The 15,228-nt window shown below is 59.7% G+C and overlaps 2 protein-coding genes across 2 annotated transcripts in view; one reads left to right on the plus strand and one right to left on the minus strand.

The window, feature by feature from the left end:
• The window catches only part of TSPEAR (thrombospondin type laminin G domain and EAR repeats), a 162,355-nt gene extending 147,917 nt beyond the window's left edge, over positions 1-14,438 (minus strand). The window contains exon 1 of the mRNA XM_072807182.1: positions 13,857-14,438. Within this exon, the coding sequence (XP_072663283.1) occupies positions 13,857-13,941 (85 nt within the window). The 5' untranslated portion in view covers positions 13,942-14,438. The remainder of the gene's footprint in view (positions 1-13,856) is intronic.
• Positions 6,410-7,464, plus strand: LOC140621369 (uncharacterized). The gene has a single exon (XM_072806437.1). It carries the CDS (start codon positions 6,455-6,457, stop codon positions 7,187-7,189), a length of 735 nt encoding a protein of 244 aa, XP_072662538.1. The 5' UTR covers positions 6,410-6,454; the 3' UTR covers positions 7,190-7,464.
• Positions 14,439-15,228: the final 790 nt, after the last annotated feature.

Genomic DNA, 15,228 nt, shown 5'->3' on the forward strand with positions numbered 1-15,228 from the left:
ACATAACACCACATCTACCGTCTTAACCATCTTCAAGCATACAGTTCAGGGGTGCTAAGCACGTTCTTGACGTGGGGCGACCATCCCGCCGCCCGTCCCCCAGACTCTTCCATTCTTGGGAAAATGAAGCCACGTCCCTGTGGGACACAGACTGGCCATTGCCCCTCCGCCGCCCCTGGCACGCACCCTCCCTCCTCTGTCCCCGAAGCACCTCAGAGAAGGGGGGTCACGTCCTAGTTGTCTCTCTGTGATTGGCCTGTGTCTCCGGCCTGAGGTCCTCATGCCTCACCCACATTGGAGTCAGACTCGCTTCCTCTTTAAGGCTGAACACTGTTCCGCGGGCGGGACCGCGTTTGCTTCTCTACTCATCCCTCGGTGGACGCTTGGGCCGCTCGACTCTAGCTCTTGTGAATGATGCCGCTGTGACCACGGCTGTCAGAGATCTCCTTGAAGGCCTGCTTCCAGTTCTCTTGAGCAAATGCCCGTATAAGTGCTGGACCGTGTGGTAATTCCACTGTTCATCTTTTGAAGAACCACCGTACTAACTTCCACAGTGGCCGTGGCCAGTTCACGTTCCCACTCACAACCCCCAAGGGCTTCAATTTCTCCACACCCTCATCAACACTTGCTATCTTCTTCTTGCATATATATCATATACACTATCTCCTCGTTGTGATAATATTTACATAAATATTATATATTTATCCTAATGGGTGTAAAATGGGTGGCTTCTCATTGGACTTTTGATGCGCATGTCTCTAATGATGAGCGATGTTGAGCATCTTTTCATCTGCTCATTGGTCACATACCTTGTAGGTCTTTGGAAAAATGTCTATTCAAGTCCACTGCTTGTTTCTGAATGGGGTGGTTTGGCTTTTTGTTATTGAGTTTTGGGAATTCTCTGAACATTTTAGATATGAATCCCTTAACGGAACGTGATTTTCAAATGTTTTCTCCCATTTCTCTGGGTTACGTTTTATTCTCCATTGGTATTGTCTTTTGAGGCGAAAATATTTAAAATTTTCGTGAACTCCAAGTTTTTTATTTTTTATGTTGCTGTGCCTTGCTATCATATCCAGGACATCACTGTGGAACCCAGTGTTGTGAAGCGTTCATCCTGTGTTTTTGTTTTCTTCCAAGAGTTTTATAATTTTAGGTCTTCAATTTGTGTCATGGATCCGTTGTGAGTTCATTTTTGTGTGTGGTGTGAGGTAGGGGCCTTTCGGATAGTCAGTTTTCCTGGCACCATTTTTTGAAAAGACTGTCCTTCCTCCATTGAATGGACTTGGTACCCTTGTGAAAAATGATTTGACCTGATGTGAAGGTTTATTTCTGGACTCTATGCTATTCCATTAGTTTACATGGCCGCCTGTTTTATGCCAGTACCACCCTGTGGTAATTACCATAGCTTTGTGGTTTTGAAATCAGGAAGTGTACGTCCTCTGGCCTTCTTTTTTCAGAATTGTTCTGACTATGCACAGATTCTGTGTGAGTTTGAGGGGTTTAATGTTTCTGTAAAAAACATCATTGAGATTTCAATAGCAATTGTATTATGTCCGTAGATTGCTTTGGGTAGTATGGACATCTTAGCAATCCTGAGCCTTCCAACCTGTGAACATGGAATGTCTTCCCATTGAATCATGTCTTCTTTACCATCTGTCAGCAACGTTTTTTAGTTTTCATCATACAGGGCTTTTGCCTCCATGGTTAATTCCCTTTATTTTATTCTTTTTGGATGCAATGGTAAGTGGAATTGTTTTTATAATTTCCTTTTTGGGCTATTCATTATTAGTGTATAGAAATGCAACTCATTTTTGTGTGTTGACTTTGTATACTGCCATCTTTCTGAATTCATTCCTAGTACTAACAGGTCTTTAGGATTTCCTACATATAAGATCATAGCATCTGTGAACAGAGGTGATTTTTTTTTCCTTTCTAATTTAGACTGCTTTTATTTATTTTATTGTCTAACTACTCTCCTAGAGCCTCCAGTAGTGTGGTGATTAGAAGTAGTAAAAGTGGGCATCCTGTATTGTTCCTGATCTTAGAAGAAAAGCTGTCTTTAACTGTTGAGTGTGATGTTTACTGTGGGGTTATCACATGTATATTTTATTATGTTGAGATAGTTCCTTCTATTCCTAATTTGTTGAGTGTTTTCATCATGAAAGAGTGTTGAATTTTCTCAAATGCTTTTTCTGTATCAGTTGAGAGTATCTTGTACTTTTTTCTTTAATCTGGGAATGTGGGGTTTTCTATTGACTGATTTTCATATGTGGAACTGTCCTTGAATTCCAGAAAAGGATCCTTTTTGGTTGTAGCATATAATCCTTTGACTATGCTGCTGAATTCAGTTTGCTAGTGTTTTCTTGAGGTCTTTTGCATCACTGTTCATGAAGGATACTGGTTTGTGGTTTTCTGTTCTTATCATGTCTTTGACTGGCTTTGTTATCAGGGGAATGAAAACCTCATAGAATGAATGGGGGACTCTTCCACCTTGTTTAGTCTTTTTAAAAAAGACTAAAGTAAACAAGGAATAATTGGGAAAACACTGTGGACCTGATATAAGGTATCTGTTGAAAACTTACAGCCAACACCATGCCTAAGCCTGAGAGCTTTCCTGTAAAGATGAGGAAGAGGATACAGGTGTCCTCTCTCACTGCTCCTACTCAACACCATACCGAAGTCCTATCCATGCAACAAACAAGAAAAAGAAATAAAAGGCATGCATATAGAAATTAAGAAATATGATGGTCTCAAGGATCTCTGGGTGGCTCACCAGTTTAGCACTGCCTTCAGCCCAGGGCATGATCCTGGAGTCCCAGGATCAAGTCCCACATCAAGCTCCCTGCATGGAGCCTGATCCTCCCTCTGCCTCTGTCTCTGCCTCTCTCTCTCTGTCTCTCTCTCTCTCTATCTGTGTGTGTGTGTGTGTGTCTCTCAAGAATAAATAAATAAAATATTTAAAAAAAAAAACAGAAATACAATGCTCTCTATTCACAGAGGATATGACTGTCCACATGGAAAATCCCCAAGAATCCACACAAATCTCCTAGAACTATCAGAGAGTTTAGCAAGGTTGAAGTGTGCAGGTCTAAAATAATTAAAATTAATTGCATTTCTATATAGTAGCAACAAGTAATTGGAATTGAAAAATTTTGTTTAAAGCTGTGATTTGCAATAGAATAAATAATGAAAACTGAGGTATACATCTCAAGAATATGGACATAATGAGGACTATCAAAATACTGATGAGAGGGATCCCTGGGTGGCGCAGCAGTTTGGCGCCTGCCTTTGGCCCAGGGCGCGATCCCGGAGACCCGGGATTGAATCCCACGTCGGGCTCCCGGTGCATGGAGCCTGCTTCTCCCTCTGCCTGTGTCTCTGCCTCTCTCTCTCTCTCTCTCTCTGTGACTATCATAAATAAATTTTAAAAAAAATACTGATGAGAGAAATTAAACAAGATGTAAGTAAATAGAGAGCTAGACCATGTTCACAGGTCAGATATTGTTATGGTGTCAGTGACCTCCAGCCTGGTCTATAATAGGTTCAAGGCAATCTCAATGCACATCCCGGTAGGAGCTTTCCGTCCATATGAGCAAGCTAACTCTAAAATTATTTGGAAAGGCAAAGGAGCTCAAGTATCCACATCATTTGAAAATGAAGAACAAAGTTGGAAGACTTCACTACTTGACTTCAAGATTTCCTATAAAGTTACAGTAATCAAGACGACGTGATGTTGGCAAAGGGGTATAATTATGTAGACTAATGAAACAGAATAGACACATAGATCCCCATGAATACAGTCAGCTGATTTTTGACAGAAACGCAAAGTCAGGTTAAAGACAGAAGTGCACTGGGAACAATTAGACGTCCCAAATGCAAAAAAAAAAAAAAAAAACAGAGAAAGGAGACTTGACCCATACCTCACACTTAGTATAAAAATTCAATAAAAATGGATCATAGACCTAAATGTAAAATGTAAACATTTTAAGCATTTAGAAGAAAACACTAGAGGAAATCCTTGTGAAATCTCTGTGTTGAGCAGAGTTCTTAGGCTTAAGAACCAAAAGTGTGATCTGAAAAAGAAGAAAATTGATAAGTTGGTCTTTACCAATATTAAACTTCAAACCACGCTGTGAAGAGTGTGGAGAGAGAAGCCACGGAGTTGCAGAAAATATTTGCAAGTCACATCTGAGCAAAGTACAGCTGACCCTTGAGCAACACGGGTGTGGACGGCTGCTGCCCACTCAGACGCGGTGTTTCCGGGAAATACAAGTCCTTCCGTGCATGTGTTTTCTCTTCCTGCTGACTTTTGTACGAACATTTTCTTCTCTAGCTCACGAGTCAATGTGTCCATGGACTCTGCGTTGTCAGTAGGGCTTCGGGTCCACAGGACGCTGTTAGCAGTTTCGTTTCTGGGCAGTCAGGGCTCGAGGCGGTTGGCACCCTACACTCCCACGTTATTCGAGGGTCAACTGTACTCATGTTCCAAAATGCGGAAAGAGCTCTCAAAATGCAATGTCAAGGACACCTAAGAAAGGAGGAGGCCTGCACTTTGAAGAAACGCGCAAAAGACGCAGGAGATGGCAAATACGCACGTGAAAAAGAGGCCCAACACCATTCCTCATCAGGGAGATGCAAACTGAAGCCGCAGCGAGACACCCTTAGACGCCTCTCAGAAGGGCCACCGGGGACAAGCCTGACCATGCCCGGCGCTGGCGGGGACGCGGGGAGTGGGGCGCTCGAACAGCGCCGGGGGACTGCAGTGTCACACAGCCCCTGGGGACACATGGGGGCAAGTCAGCGCGGTAAGGAATCTCGGCTCGGCATTGGGCATCAGGGCATCGCAAACTAAATCCAGTAAGATGCCACCGCACACCAATGGCTGATATTGAATAATTTTAAAAACCTGGCACGTCCAGGGCCGGCAAGGATGCAGAGGCGCGGAACTGCCCTGCGCCGTGGGTGAGGGTGCAAACGGCAGAGGCACCTGCAAAAGAGTTGGGCCGTTTCGTGTCGCATCCAACACGGCCTCCCTGTGGCCCATCTGCGCCACCCCCGGGTGTGTACTCAGGACAAACAGACGCTCCAGCCGGGTAAACGCCTGCGCGCGTGGCAGCAGCTGTGTTCATACCCACAAGCACGGGAGGCGCAGGAAGCGTCCTTCCCACGACAGGATGGCGGGATCCTGGTGGGTGCCTGCGGGAGGCCGAGTCCCGCCCAAGCGCCTGCCCCTCTGGTGAAGGAAACAGCCCCGGGGCGGCTGCGCACCGGATGTAGGTGACTTTCTGGAAAAGACCTAACTGTAGTGAAGGAGTCAGGGCTTGCAGGGGCCTGGGGTGGAGGGACGGGGACGCAAGGGGACTTCGGCGGGCACGTGGCGGCCTTGGGCGTCCGCCAGGTCTCAGCGCTGGGCACCTGCCAGCGCGACCCCTGTGGGGGGAGGAGGGCGGACGGGAGCACCTGCTCGGCTCGGGGAGGTCACGTGGGCAAAATTCCTCTCCCTGAAGAAGCTGAGGACCGCAAGCTTTTGGCAGATTTTTTTTTTGCTCTTGATTATCTTTTATGTTCTACTTCTCTTCGTTTTTGCTGGTTGAGTTTTACCGGCCCGGTGGTCCCGATGCTTTCCCGGGCGGTGCACGCGAGGCAGTTTCCAGAACAGCTGTAGTGTCGCAAGTTCCCCTGGATGGCTCCAGGGACCCAGAACTGAACTCACCTCCCCCGGTCGCAGGGTTGCCGTGCGGTGCCGATCTCTCTGGAAGCACCTGGGGCGCTCGGGTGGCTGGGATGTTGGGATTCAGCAGCGGGCCTCGACCCGCACATTCCCTGCACCTCATCCCACGTCTGCTCAGCGGTCCCCATCTGGAGACCCCATTTCCCTCTGTTCGGAGAATTGTTCCCCGTGGCGGATCTTTCTGGAAATCTCCTGATGAAGGCTGGATTTGGACGACATCATCCACTCCCCTCGCGGCCTCAACATCCCACCTGGGAGCCCCTCATCCGCCCCTGACTGCCCTGGCCACCGGGCACCCTCTGTGGGTGCAGGGGACGCCCCACAGCTCACGAGCACCCCGTGGCCCTCACGGAGACTGTGGCCCTCGGGGCCCGCGGGCAACCGTCCCCCACCCAGAGGGCAGCTTCGATGGCTGCACGGCCCACAGCTCCTGGGTCCCCAGTGCCCCCGGCTGTTTGCTCCCCGACAGACACCCTCGGGGTCTCGGCCCCGGCGGGCATTTTTAGGGCAGCAAATCCTTCCTGTAAATACAGCAGAATAATAAGCACTCGCAGGACTCGGGCAAAACACCAACGAGGAAGGGGAAGTCTCGGGAGCCTGTCGCTGGACAGCATGCGCCAGGGCCGTATAAAAGCCGCCGGCCCGGCACCTCGCACACTCACACCCGCACCCGCACCCACACACTCACCCGCACCCACACCCCGCCCCAGCACCCACACCATGGCCGCCTCCACCCTGTCCGTCTGCTCCAGCGACCTGAGCTACGGCGGCCGCGTCTGCCTGCCCGGCTCCGGCGACTCCTGCCCCGACCCCTCCTGGCAGGTGGACGACTGTCCCGAGAGCTACTGCGAGCCCCCCTGCTGCGCCCCGGCCTCCTGCCTGACCCTCCTCTGCACCCCTGCGAGCTGCGGGTCCAGCCCCTGCCCACCAGCCTGCCCCGGCTCCTGCCAGCCCTCGTGCGGCAGCTGCTCCCCCTGCCAGGAGGGCTGCGGTGTGTCTGTCTGCTGCAAGCCCGTGTGCTGCACCCCCGTCTGCTGCAAGCCCGTCTGCTGCACCCTTGTATGCTGCAAGCCCGTCTGCTGTGAGTCCTCCCCCTGCTGCCAGCAGTCTAGCTGCCAGCCTTCCTGCTGCAGCTCCTCCCCCTGCCAGGAAGACAGCTGTGTGTCTGTCTGCTGCAAGCCCGTCTGCTGCACCCCTGTCTGCTGCAAGCCCGTCTGCTGCACCCCTGTCTGCTGCAAGCCCATCTGCTGCACCCCTGTCTGCTGCACCCCCGTCTGCTGCCAGGCCTCCCCCTGCTGCCAGCCCAGCCCCTGCAGACCCTCCTCCTGCATGTCCCTCCTGTGCCGCCCTGTGTGCAGGCCCGCCTGCTGTGCCACCCACTCTCCTTGTCAGCCTAGCTGCTGCCGCCAGGCCTCCAGCGTGTCCCTGCTGTGCCGCCCCGTGTGCTCCCGCTGATGGGGCACGTGCCTCCGGGGAGCTGGGCACCACGGGGCACCCCCGCTCTCCCACTGCCTCCTAGGATTTAAGCCAGCAGGATCTCTGGGACTCGTCAGCACAGTGCTCACCCTCGGACCCTCACAAGCAGGCCTGAGCCTGTGCACAGCGTCATGTTGTGCCCAGATGCACCTGAGACCGCCCTCGCTGTCACTGATGGGTCCCCAGGTTGTTTGGGACATCCATGCCCCTGCCCTGTCTCTGCCCCTCCGACAAGTGGTTTGCCTCCCCCCCAAACACACAGCTGAATAAACTAACTCCAGAGGCGCCTGGGTGCCTCCGTCAACTAGCCTCCGACTCCTCACTGCGGCCCTGGTCACCGTGTCCGGGTCTCGAGATCAGGCGGGCGGGTCTGCTTGGGGTTGTCTGTCTGCCCCTCCCTCTGCTCCCTCTCCCTCCCTCCGCCTCTCCCTCTGCCCCTCCCCCCATCGATCAGCCTTGTGTCCATGCCTCTGTGCGCCTCTCTTGCCAACTGGTTTTGTTGCGTGTTTTTGGATCCTCTGGGCTCGCAGACCCTGGTGTCAGCAGTCTTGCTGACGAGCCCCATCCTGGGAGCATCTCCAAGGGCGCTGAGCTGACCCCCACCCTGTGGTCCCCACTTGGGCCTCCAGGCAGCACAGGGTGGCCCTGCTGAATGTCAGGGACCCAGGTGGCCCCTTGCAGCAGGACCCCCGGCCCCAGGCCTGTCTCCCGGGCGGTGGAGCTAGGAGGAGGCTGAGCCAGGGCCCTCTGGGGCCACCGTGGAGGCGGCGCATCTGTGCTCCAGCCAGCCTCCTGAGTCCACCCTGGTCTCCCGTGAACTGCAGGGCTTTGTCCAGAGTGCCACCCTGCTGTCTCCAGCTGCACAGGCCGGCGCAGCGCCCCTTCGCCCCAGGCCCACCCAGGCCGCCCTCGGGGTTCTCACTTGGGGCCAGTCGGGACAGGCCCCACGTGTCCTGGGGCTTCCTGGACCCAGGTTCCCCTCCTAGACAGAGCCACCTCCCAACCTGCCCTGCTGCCTCCCCCCTCGAGCCCACCCGGTACAGACACACCACCCTCGCTCCCTGGAGGCCTGGACCCTGCGAGCCATTCCCCGAAGGGAGGACGGTGGACAACGAACGCCCCCCTTAGAGGACAGGGTAACCGGGTGCACACAGACGAGCGCCCGACAGTCCCCGTCCACATCTGGAGCTGCCCAGGGAGGTGGGAGTCCTGCCCCCCGCCTGCCCCCAGGACCCTGCTATGGAGGGAGGGAGGTGTGAGGAACCAATCCTCCCTGCTGCTCTGGGGCCAGAAGTCCCCTGGGACCCCGCCCACCAGCTCCCCTCTGGCCCCTGCAGCCCCGTTGGACGGTGGCCCGGGGAAGCCCCACCTGCGTCCTCGCCCTCTCTGGGGGCTGCTGAAACCCCGGCCCCGCACCGGAAACATGATCCACGTGTGTCAAATACAACACCGCAGGCGTCAAGGGGACACAACTGTGCGAAAACACAGTCACCAAAATGCTTTCAGAGCGAATGATGCACAGATGCAGGCTCTGCCACTGAGGCACTGACGGGGCGGGTTCTCCTGCCCACGGAACAGGATGCAGATCTGCGATGGGGCGCGGCCGCCGGTGGCTTCACCCGTGACTGGCCCGGGACGGCCAGTGTGGCAGCTGCATCAACTCTGCGTCCCTCGCCTGTTAGTGGGGGGGCGTCAGGGCTCCGAGAGGCTCCGCGCCCTGAATCCCACCCACCAGGCCCCGGGAGCCCGCGGCCCCCTCAGGGAAAGCGCACACCCCGCTTTCACCAGGAAGGAGCCCCCAGCGCCGAGCCCCCGAGCGCCAGTGCCCCCCGCTCTGCAGGGACGCCAGCGGCAGCCTGTCACCCACACCGGTGCCCTTTTCCCCGGGGCGACCCCCAGATGCGCAACACGCGGGGTCCCCAGCCTGCACCCCGGCCAGCGCCCGCTGGACCCGGAGCCGCAGCCCCGCGCCAGGTGGGGCTCAGAGGGATGTCCCCACACCTGGATGCGCAAAGGCCCAGGGGGCTTCCACATGAGTGACACAAATGTTACCCCCGGGGGTTGCCCCTGCTTCTCCCCACAGCACGGAAGCTCTCGCTCACACACGCTCACACCCTCGTGGGCATGCACACCTGCACACGCTCTGGAGCACACGTTCACTCGCGGGTCACATCTGCCCGCCCCTGCCTGGCTGCGGACGGGGCCCACCCTGAGGATGCCAGCGGGAGGCCCCGGGCCTGGGCTCTGAGTCCACAGGGCCCCTTCCACCTGCCGCCCCACGCCCCCTCCCGGACCCAGAGGCACCCGAGGGTACCGGCTTCTGGGGCCCAACTCCCCCTCACTCCGCGGGGCAGGTGGCAGGGGGGTCACAGAGACCCAGGGCCCCCCCTTCAGGCGGGTCCAGGGTGTTAGGAGGAGGAGGGAGGGTAATATCCAAGGACCAGTTCCCCCCGTCGCTCCCCCAGACTCAGGGTGGGGACAGAGAAGTGGGCACCCCCTGCCCCCTAAGCCAGGAGCTCAGAATCCACCTAGGAGGGCAGGGGCGAGAGGCCACGAGGCGGGGTTACAGGGGTGGGGCGGGGAGGGACGGGGTGGGCCGCCCGGAAGCAGGCGCAGACCCCACGGGCCCCGGGGGTGGCTGATTTTCCCGTTGGTGAGTAGCGAACAGTAAGCGCCGCCGCCTAATGGCGGAGAATTTCTAAAAAGGAAACTGAGGTCAGGGTGGCGGGGCCGGGCCCCCCTGGTGGCGGCAGGGACGACTGGGTGGCCTCTTCGGTGCTGGGGAATGAGGGGTGGGGGTTCTGCGACGCTGTCTGGGGAGACTAGGGGGAGGGCGGTGGTGGGGTCTGGGGCAGGGGCCGTCCTGAGCCTGCAGAGACGGCTCGTTCCCCCAAGGGCACATTCGGGGGCGCTGAAAGCCACGGAAATAAAAAGCCTCAGCAGCACGACAAGCGCCCAGACATCTGTCCCCAGCGGCCAGCGGCTCCCAGCCCCGCGCAGCTGTGAAGCGCTGGGGGGGGCTCACCCTGGGTGCCCTGCTTCCCGGGAGGTGCGGCTCGCGGTCCCCTTCCCGGAGGGGCCCCGGCACCCACCTGCAAGGTCGGCGGCTCCCCAACTGCACCCCGGAGGCCGCTCGCCTGCTCCCGGGCGCCGCCAGGAGGGGGCGTCGTGCCCACGCAGTGTCTCCCAGGAACCGCTTCGGGGCCTCCCAGGGGACCCCGCGCCCAGACTGCAGCCACCCTCCTGCAAGCTCCCCGTTAGAGGAAGTCCGCGGGCAAAGCTGGCGCCCCCGAGAGCAGCCCAGGAGGGGCGGGGGGCACGTCCTGCCCCCCAAATGCAGAAGAGGCCGCCCCCAGGGACCCCGCGCTGTCGGAGAGCTTTTAAAGTGCAGGTCTGTCCCTGGGGCCTCCTGGCTGCTTCCTCCACCTGCGGGATGACGGGCGGAGGCCAGAGCGCCCCACGCACCCCTGCACCTGGCCCTCTGGGGTCCCCGCCACCACCCTCCAGGTTTCCTCCTCTGGGGCCACCTGGGCTGGTGGGCAGGCTGTGTGCATACCCAGGGCTGCGCACAGCCCCCTCCCCGCCCGGGTCGCGTGAATGAAGGAGACAAGGCACGGGGAGAGGGTGCCCTAGACTGGGTTCTGGGTGCCACCACGTCTGTCCTGGGGAGGGGCCCACCTGTCCGTGCTCCCGGGTGATGATGCTCCAGGGCACAAGGCACAGATGAAGGCGAGACACTGATCCTGACACCTGCAGCCCAGACTTGTCGTCCTACCCTGTCCCCCTCTGCCCCTCCGCCCCTCACCCCTTCCCTGTACCCAGCCTCTCGGAGCCTACCAGCGACCCAGCCCCGCCAGGGCCCAGCTGTGGCCCCTTTGGGCTCCCACAGAGTCCCGCCACCCTGGCCTCTGGTCTCCGTGGAGACGAGCTGGGATCACCCCATGCCACCCACTGCTGCTGCTCCCCCGACCGAGAACCCACACCCAGGACTCGGCCCACCACGGTGTCCCCCCAGGACGGCCCTGCACCTCACACGCCACGCGGCCCAGAACCTCGGGTGTCCTCCAGGAGCGAGCAAGCATCTTGGGGGCCCCTGTGCCAACCCTGTCCAGAGCCGCTGGCCCATCTCGGGGGAGCTGCGGGGGGCTCCGCGGTCGGAAGACTGGGGCTGCCTCCTGGGGTCACGGAGGCCAATAGTTGGAAAGGGCATCTCACCCCAGAATCCTGTCTGCCACGCCCCACCCCACCCTGCCTCCTGCCCTGAGCCCGGGGCCCCCGCCTGCAGCCCCGCCCCGCTCCCCAGTGCCCTTGTCCACGCCGCCGTCTGTCCGGCCTGGGCTGGGCTCTGGGAGACCTGCCCCACCCTCAGGCGCACCTGCATCTGCGCAGCAAGGCCAGTCCCCAGCCCGCCACCCGCAGGCATTGAACCCAATCTCCCCGTCGCTACAACCCGGGCTTGTGCGAGGTGTCTGGCAGCGGCGAGCCCCCCCAAAGGGCCCCGTGAGCTCACACCAGCCCGAGGACCTGCGTGACCCTGGCCGTGGCTTCCCGGCACGCCCCGCCAGCTCTCCCGCCCAGACCCCGGGCCCCGCATGCAGCTGGGGCTGTCCGGCCCTCCATCCACCCGCGGCCTCCTGACTCGACGTCCCACCGAGCCCTGCCCCCTCCTCCCAACCCCGGGCCACCCCGGCCTGGCTGCCACGGCCAGCCCCGAGTGAGCTCCTTCCCTCCTCCCAGGCGCAGGTGTCAGGGTACCTTCACTGCCCCACTGCGGTGGGGACGCCCGAAAACCCCAGCTGCCACCCCCCGACGGCCTTACAGTGAAGCCTGCAGAAGGGCAGGCCGAGGGGGGGCGGAATCAAGCGCCTGTCTCCCCAGCGTGGCGCCCCCCACACCCAGGGCCAGGCCCGCCGGCCACAGGAGCCCTCGGCGACACCGTCACTCGCCATCGCGCCAGGCTGCTGTCATCGGGGCCCCGGCCTCGGACTTGGGGCCAGGACATCGAGAGCCAGGGTGGGGGCCGCCAAGGCGCCGGGCGCTTCGCCCCCCACCCCGGCTCGCTCACACAGCCTCACGGCGGAAAGCTCAGGTGCCTCTCAAAACGGGACGGAATCAAAGTGGGTTTGTTTGGGTTTTTTTTAACCATTTGAAGTCCTGATGAGCCACGTGCAAGCGTGTTGGGAGGACTCCAAACGCAGTTCAATACGATTTACTCGACTTTTATCTTTCGTCCCGAGTCCCCGGTGTTTAGAACTGGGTCATCTTTTAACTCTGCAGCAGCCTCCGGGGCAGAGGGGGCGGGCTTTATAAATAACCTTTATTATTACTGTGCAGGTTGATTCCGTTCCCAGGGCTGCAGGAAGCATGAAGGTACATGTCGGTGACTCATCCCCCACCGGGAGACTGCGTGTGCTAGGACAGCGCTGGGCTCGGCGCCGCCCGGGGGTCCTTCTGGGGCTGCCGCTGCCCGCGGCCCACGGGGTGGTCTCTGCGCCTTCTGTCCCCCGAGGCCGGGGGGTTTTGCTTGGGAACAGGCTGACTTGGCTTCTGTGTGGTTTGCAAATCACGAGTCCCAAGGCAGGCGCTGCAGGCGGGAGCTCAGGGCGGGGACGCTGGGGGGACCTCGGTCCTGCTCCCCGGGGCCTGCGGGCCTCCCCGCTGTGCCGGACCCCCCACCAAGCATTCCAAACTGGGGTCCTCATGCCCCCGGGGCGTGCCACTGGGAACGAAGGGCCATCGGGCTATCACGGGGAGGGGACCGGGATGAGCGATCTGCAAATAGAACTGGAACCACACGGCAGACCGGTGCGCGCGGGGCTCTGACACCCACGCCACTGACCTCCTGGGGAGGCCGCTCGCGCTCAGTGGGTCTCCAGCCACCAGGTCTCCTTTCCCTGTCGCTTTGTTCTTAATGTTAAATTTGATAAATAAAAGCTCTGGGTAGAAACTCCAGGAAGGGGGCCTCCCGGGGGGCTCCATCAGTGAAGCGTCTGCCTTCAGCTCAGGTCATGATCCCCGGGTCCTGGGATCGAGTCCTGCATCGGGCTCCCTGCTCAGCAGGAGCCTGCTTCCCCCTCTGCCCTTCCCCTCGTGCTCTCCTCTCTCTCTCTCTCTCTCTAATAAATAAATAAAATCTTAATTAAGAAAAGAAACTCCAGAAAGATACAGTGATGTCACGGTCATTAGCGAGCCAGCAGAGCCTCCTAAATCGGGGCGGGGTGGCGGTGGGGCTGCAGACCCTCCCTCGGGGGAGCCAGCCAGTGCCGCTCTCGGGGGCGCCAGTGTCTGAGTCGGGGGCCGTGGGACAGCAGGGCCAGCCCCGGGGCGCGCGGGCAGACCTGGGGTTCTCCGCGTTTGGGGCCGCGGGGGGATGGCTCATTCCTGGAACAGGTGCAAGGCCTTTCCCCAGGACGCCGCACAGGTAAGTACTCGTGAGGCCCTCAGATGGCGGCGGGTTCTCGCTTTGAAGCGGGTCCCCACCCTGTTGGCATTTCCACGGCGAGGCCTCCCCCAGCCCTTTCATCTCTGCCTGGCCCCCTCTGCCCGTCGCCTCTCCCGGGCCAACCGCTGGGGCCGCCCAAGCAAACCCAGGCCTCCAGCTGACCGCGTGCGGCTGCGCCCTCCGCCCAGCGCGATGCCCCCTTACCTGTGCAGGGCTCCCATGGCGGGGTGCCCCGGCCTGGGGTCGCCAGGGCCAACAGCACCACACACAGCGTCAGCAGGACAGACATGAGGGGTCCGGGTCCCAAGCTCCATGCAGGGGCCCTGCCCTCGGCCCGCGGGGAGGCAGCTGCTCCTCAGACACCTGGGCCAGCCGTGTCGGGGTGGCGGCGGGGGACGGGGGGGCCCCGGGGCAGTCACTGTGGTGGCCACATGCCGGGGTCCAGCGACAGGGACAGAGGCGGCCGGGCGGCAGCAAAGCTCCTCCGGGCTCGGCTGGGGGAGGCAGGTGGTCCTGGCGGGTCGGGCTGCAGCCTAGCTCATCCCCGCGCGGGCCTGGGTCCTGCCTTGCAGGTGACAGGTGAGAGCATCCCAGCGGCGGCACCGCGATCAGTCATTGGCAAAGCACGTTGTTCCCAAAGGAAAGAGAAATAGACGGTCGGGCCGAGAGCTGGGGGCAAACCAGAAACCCCGGAGACCCCGTCTGCTCGGGCGCTGCTCGCGGGCCGCTGCCCTAGGACAGCCGCCGCCGGGCCGGGCGCAGCGCCTCCGCCGGCTGGGCTGACAGGCAGTGGCCGTCCCCACGAGGGGCCGGGCCGCCAGGAAGGCTTTTATCTGGTGCCCGGCCCTCCCGAGGGTGTGTGGGTTTGTCAACTGTTGGGTTTCAGGAATTCCCCTCCGGAGGGAAGCCAGTCCTCCCCGGGAACAGCTAATGAGGAGGCTCGGGAGGCTCGCCCGGGGGAGGGGAGCGCCCAGCTCAGGCGGGAGCTCCACGTCGCGGCCCGGGGGCCACCGGGGTCCCAGTGCTCAGAACCTCGGGGACCGCAAGGCTGCCCCAGGCCCCACAGCTCTTCGGTGTGGCTGCTCCTCGTCCACACGCCCTACCCTGCACCAACCCCTCTCCAGAGCCTTCCGGGGCCTGCGGGGAGCTGCCCTGCATGGGGGGGCCCTGCGCCCCGGTCCCACGTTGCTGGCTTTCCTGGTCACGGGCCCCTGAAGGGATGTCTGCATCGTAGCTGCACGACAGTGTCTGCAAAGCCCCCGCCCCAGGTCTGCGCAGAGGCTGCGTGAGACACGGATGTTTGTGACGGGGACGGACCCCACAGGGAGGGTTTGTTGGGGGCACTGAGCGCAGGGCACGGGGGACAGAGACAGATAGAGATAGAGACGCAGGGACAGAGAGAGGGAGGCAGAGGGAGTGTGCAAAACTCTGCGTGAAACTCACCCTGTGCCCGGAGAGACCCTCCCTCTGTCCCTAGACAGGCAGGCAGACAGACAGACAGACAGGCATGTCCTACAGCTACTACCCGACGCCCTCCACCCTCGTCCTGTGATTCTGGTTACCTGAGGCCACAGGA

This window comes from Canis lupus, chromosome 30 (genome assembly GCF_048164855.1).
Source record: "Canis lupus baileyi chromosome 30, mCanLup2.hap1, whole genome shotgun sequence".
Classification (NCBI taxonomy): Eukaryota; Metazoa; Chordata; class Mammalia; order Carnivora; family Canidae; genus Canis; species Canis lupus.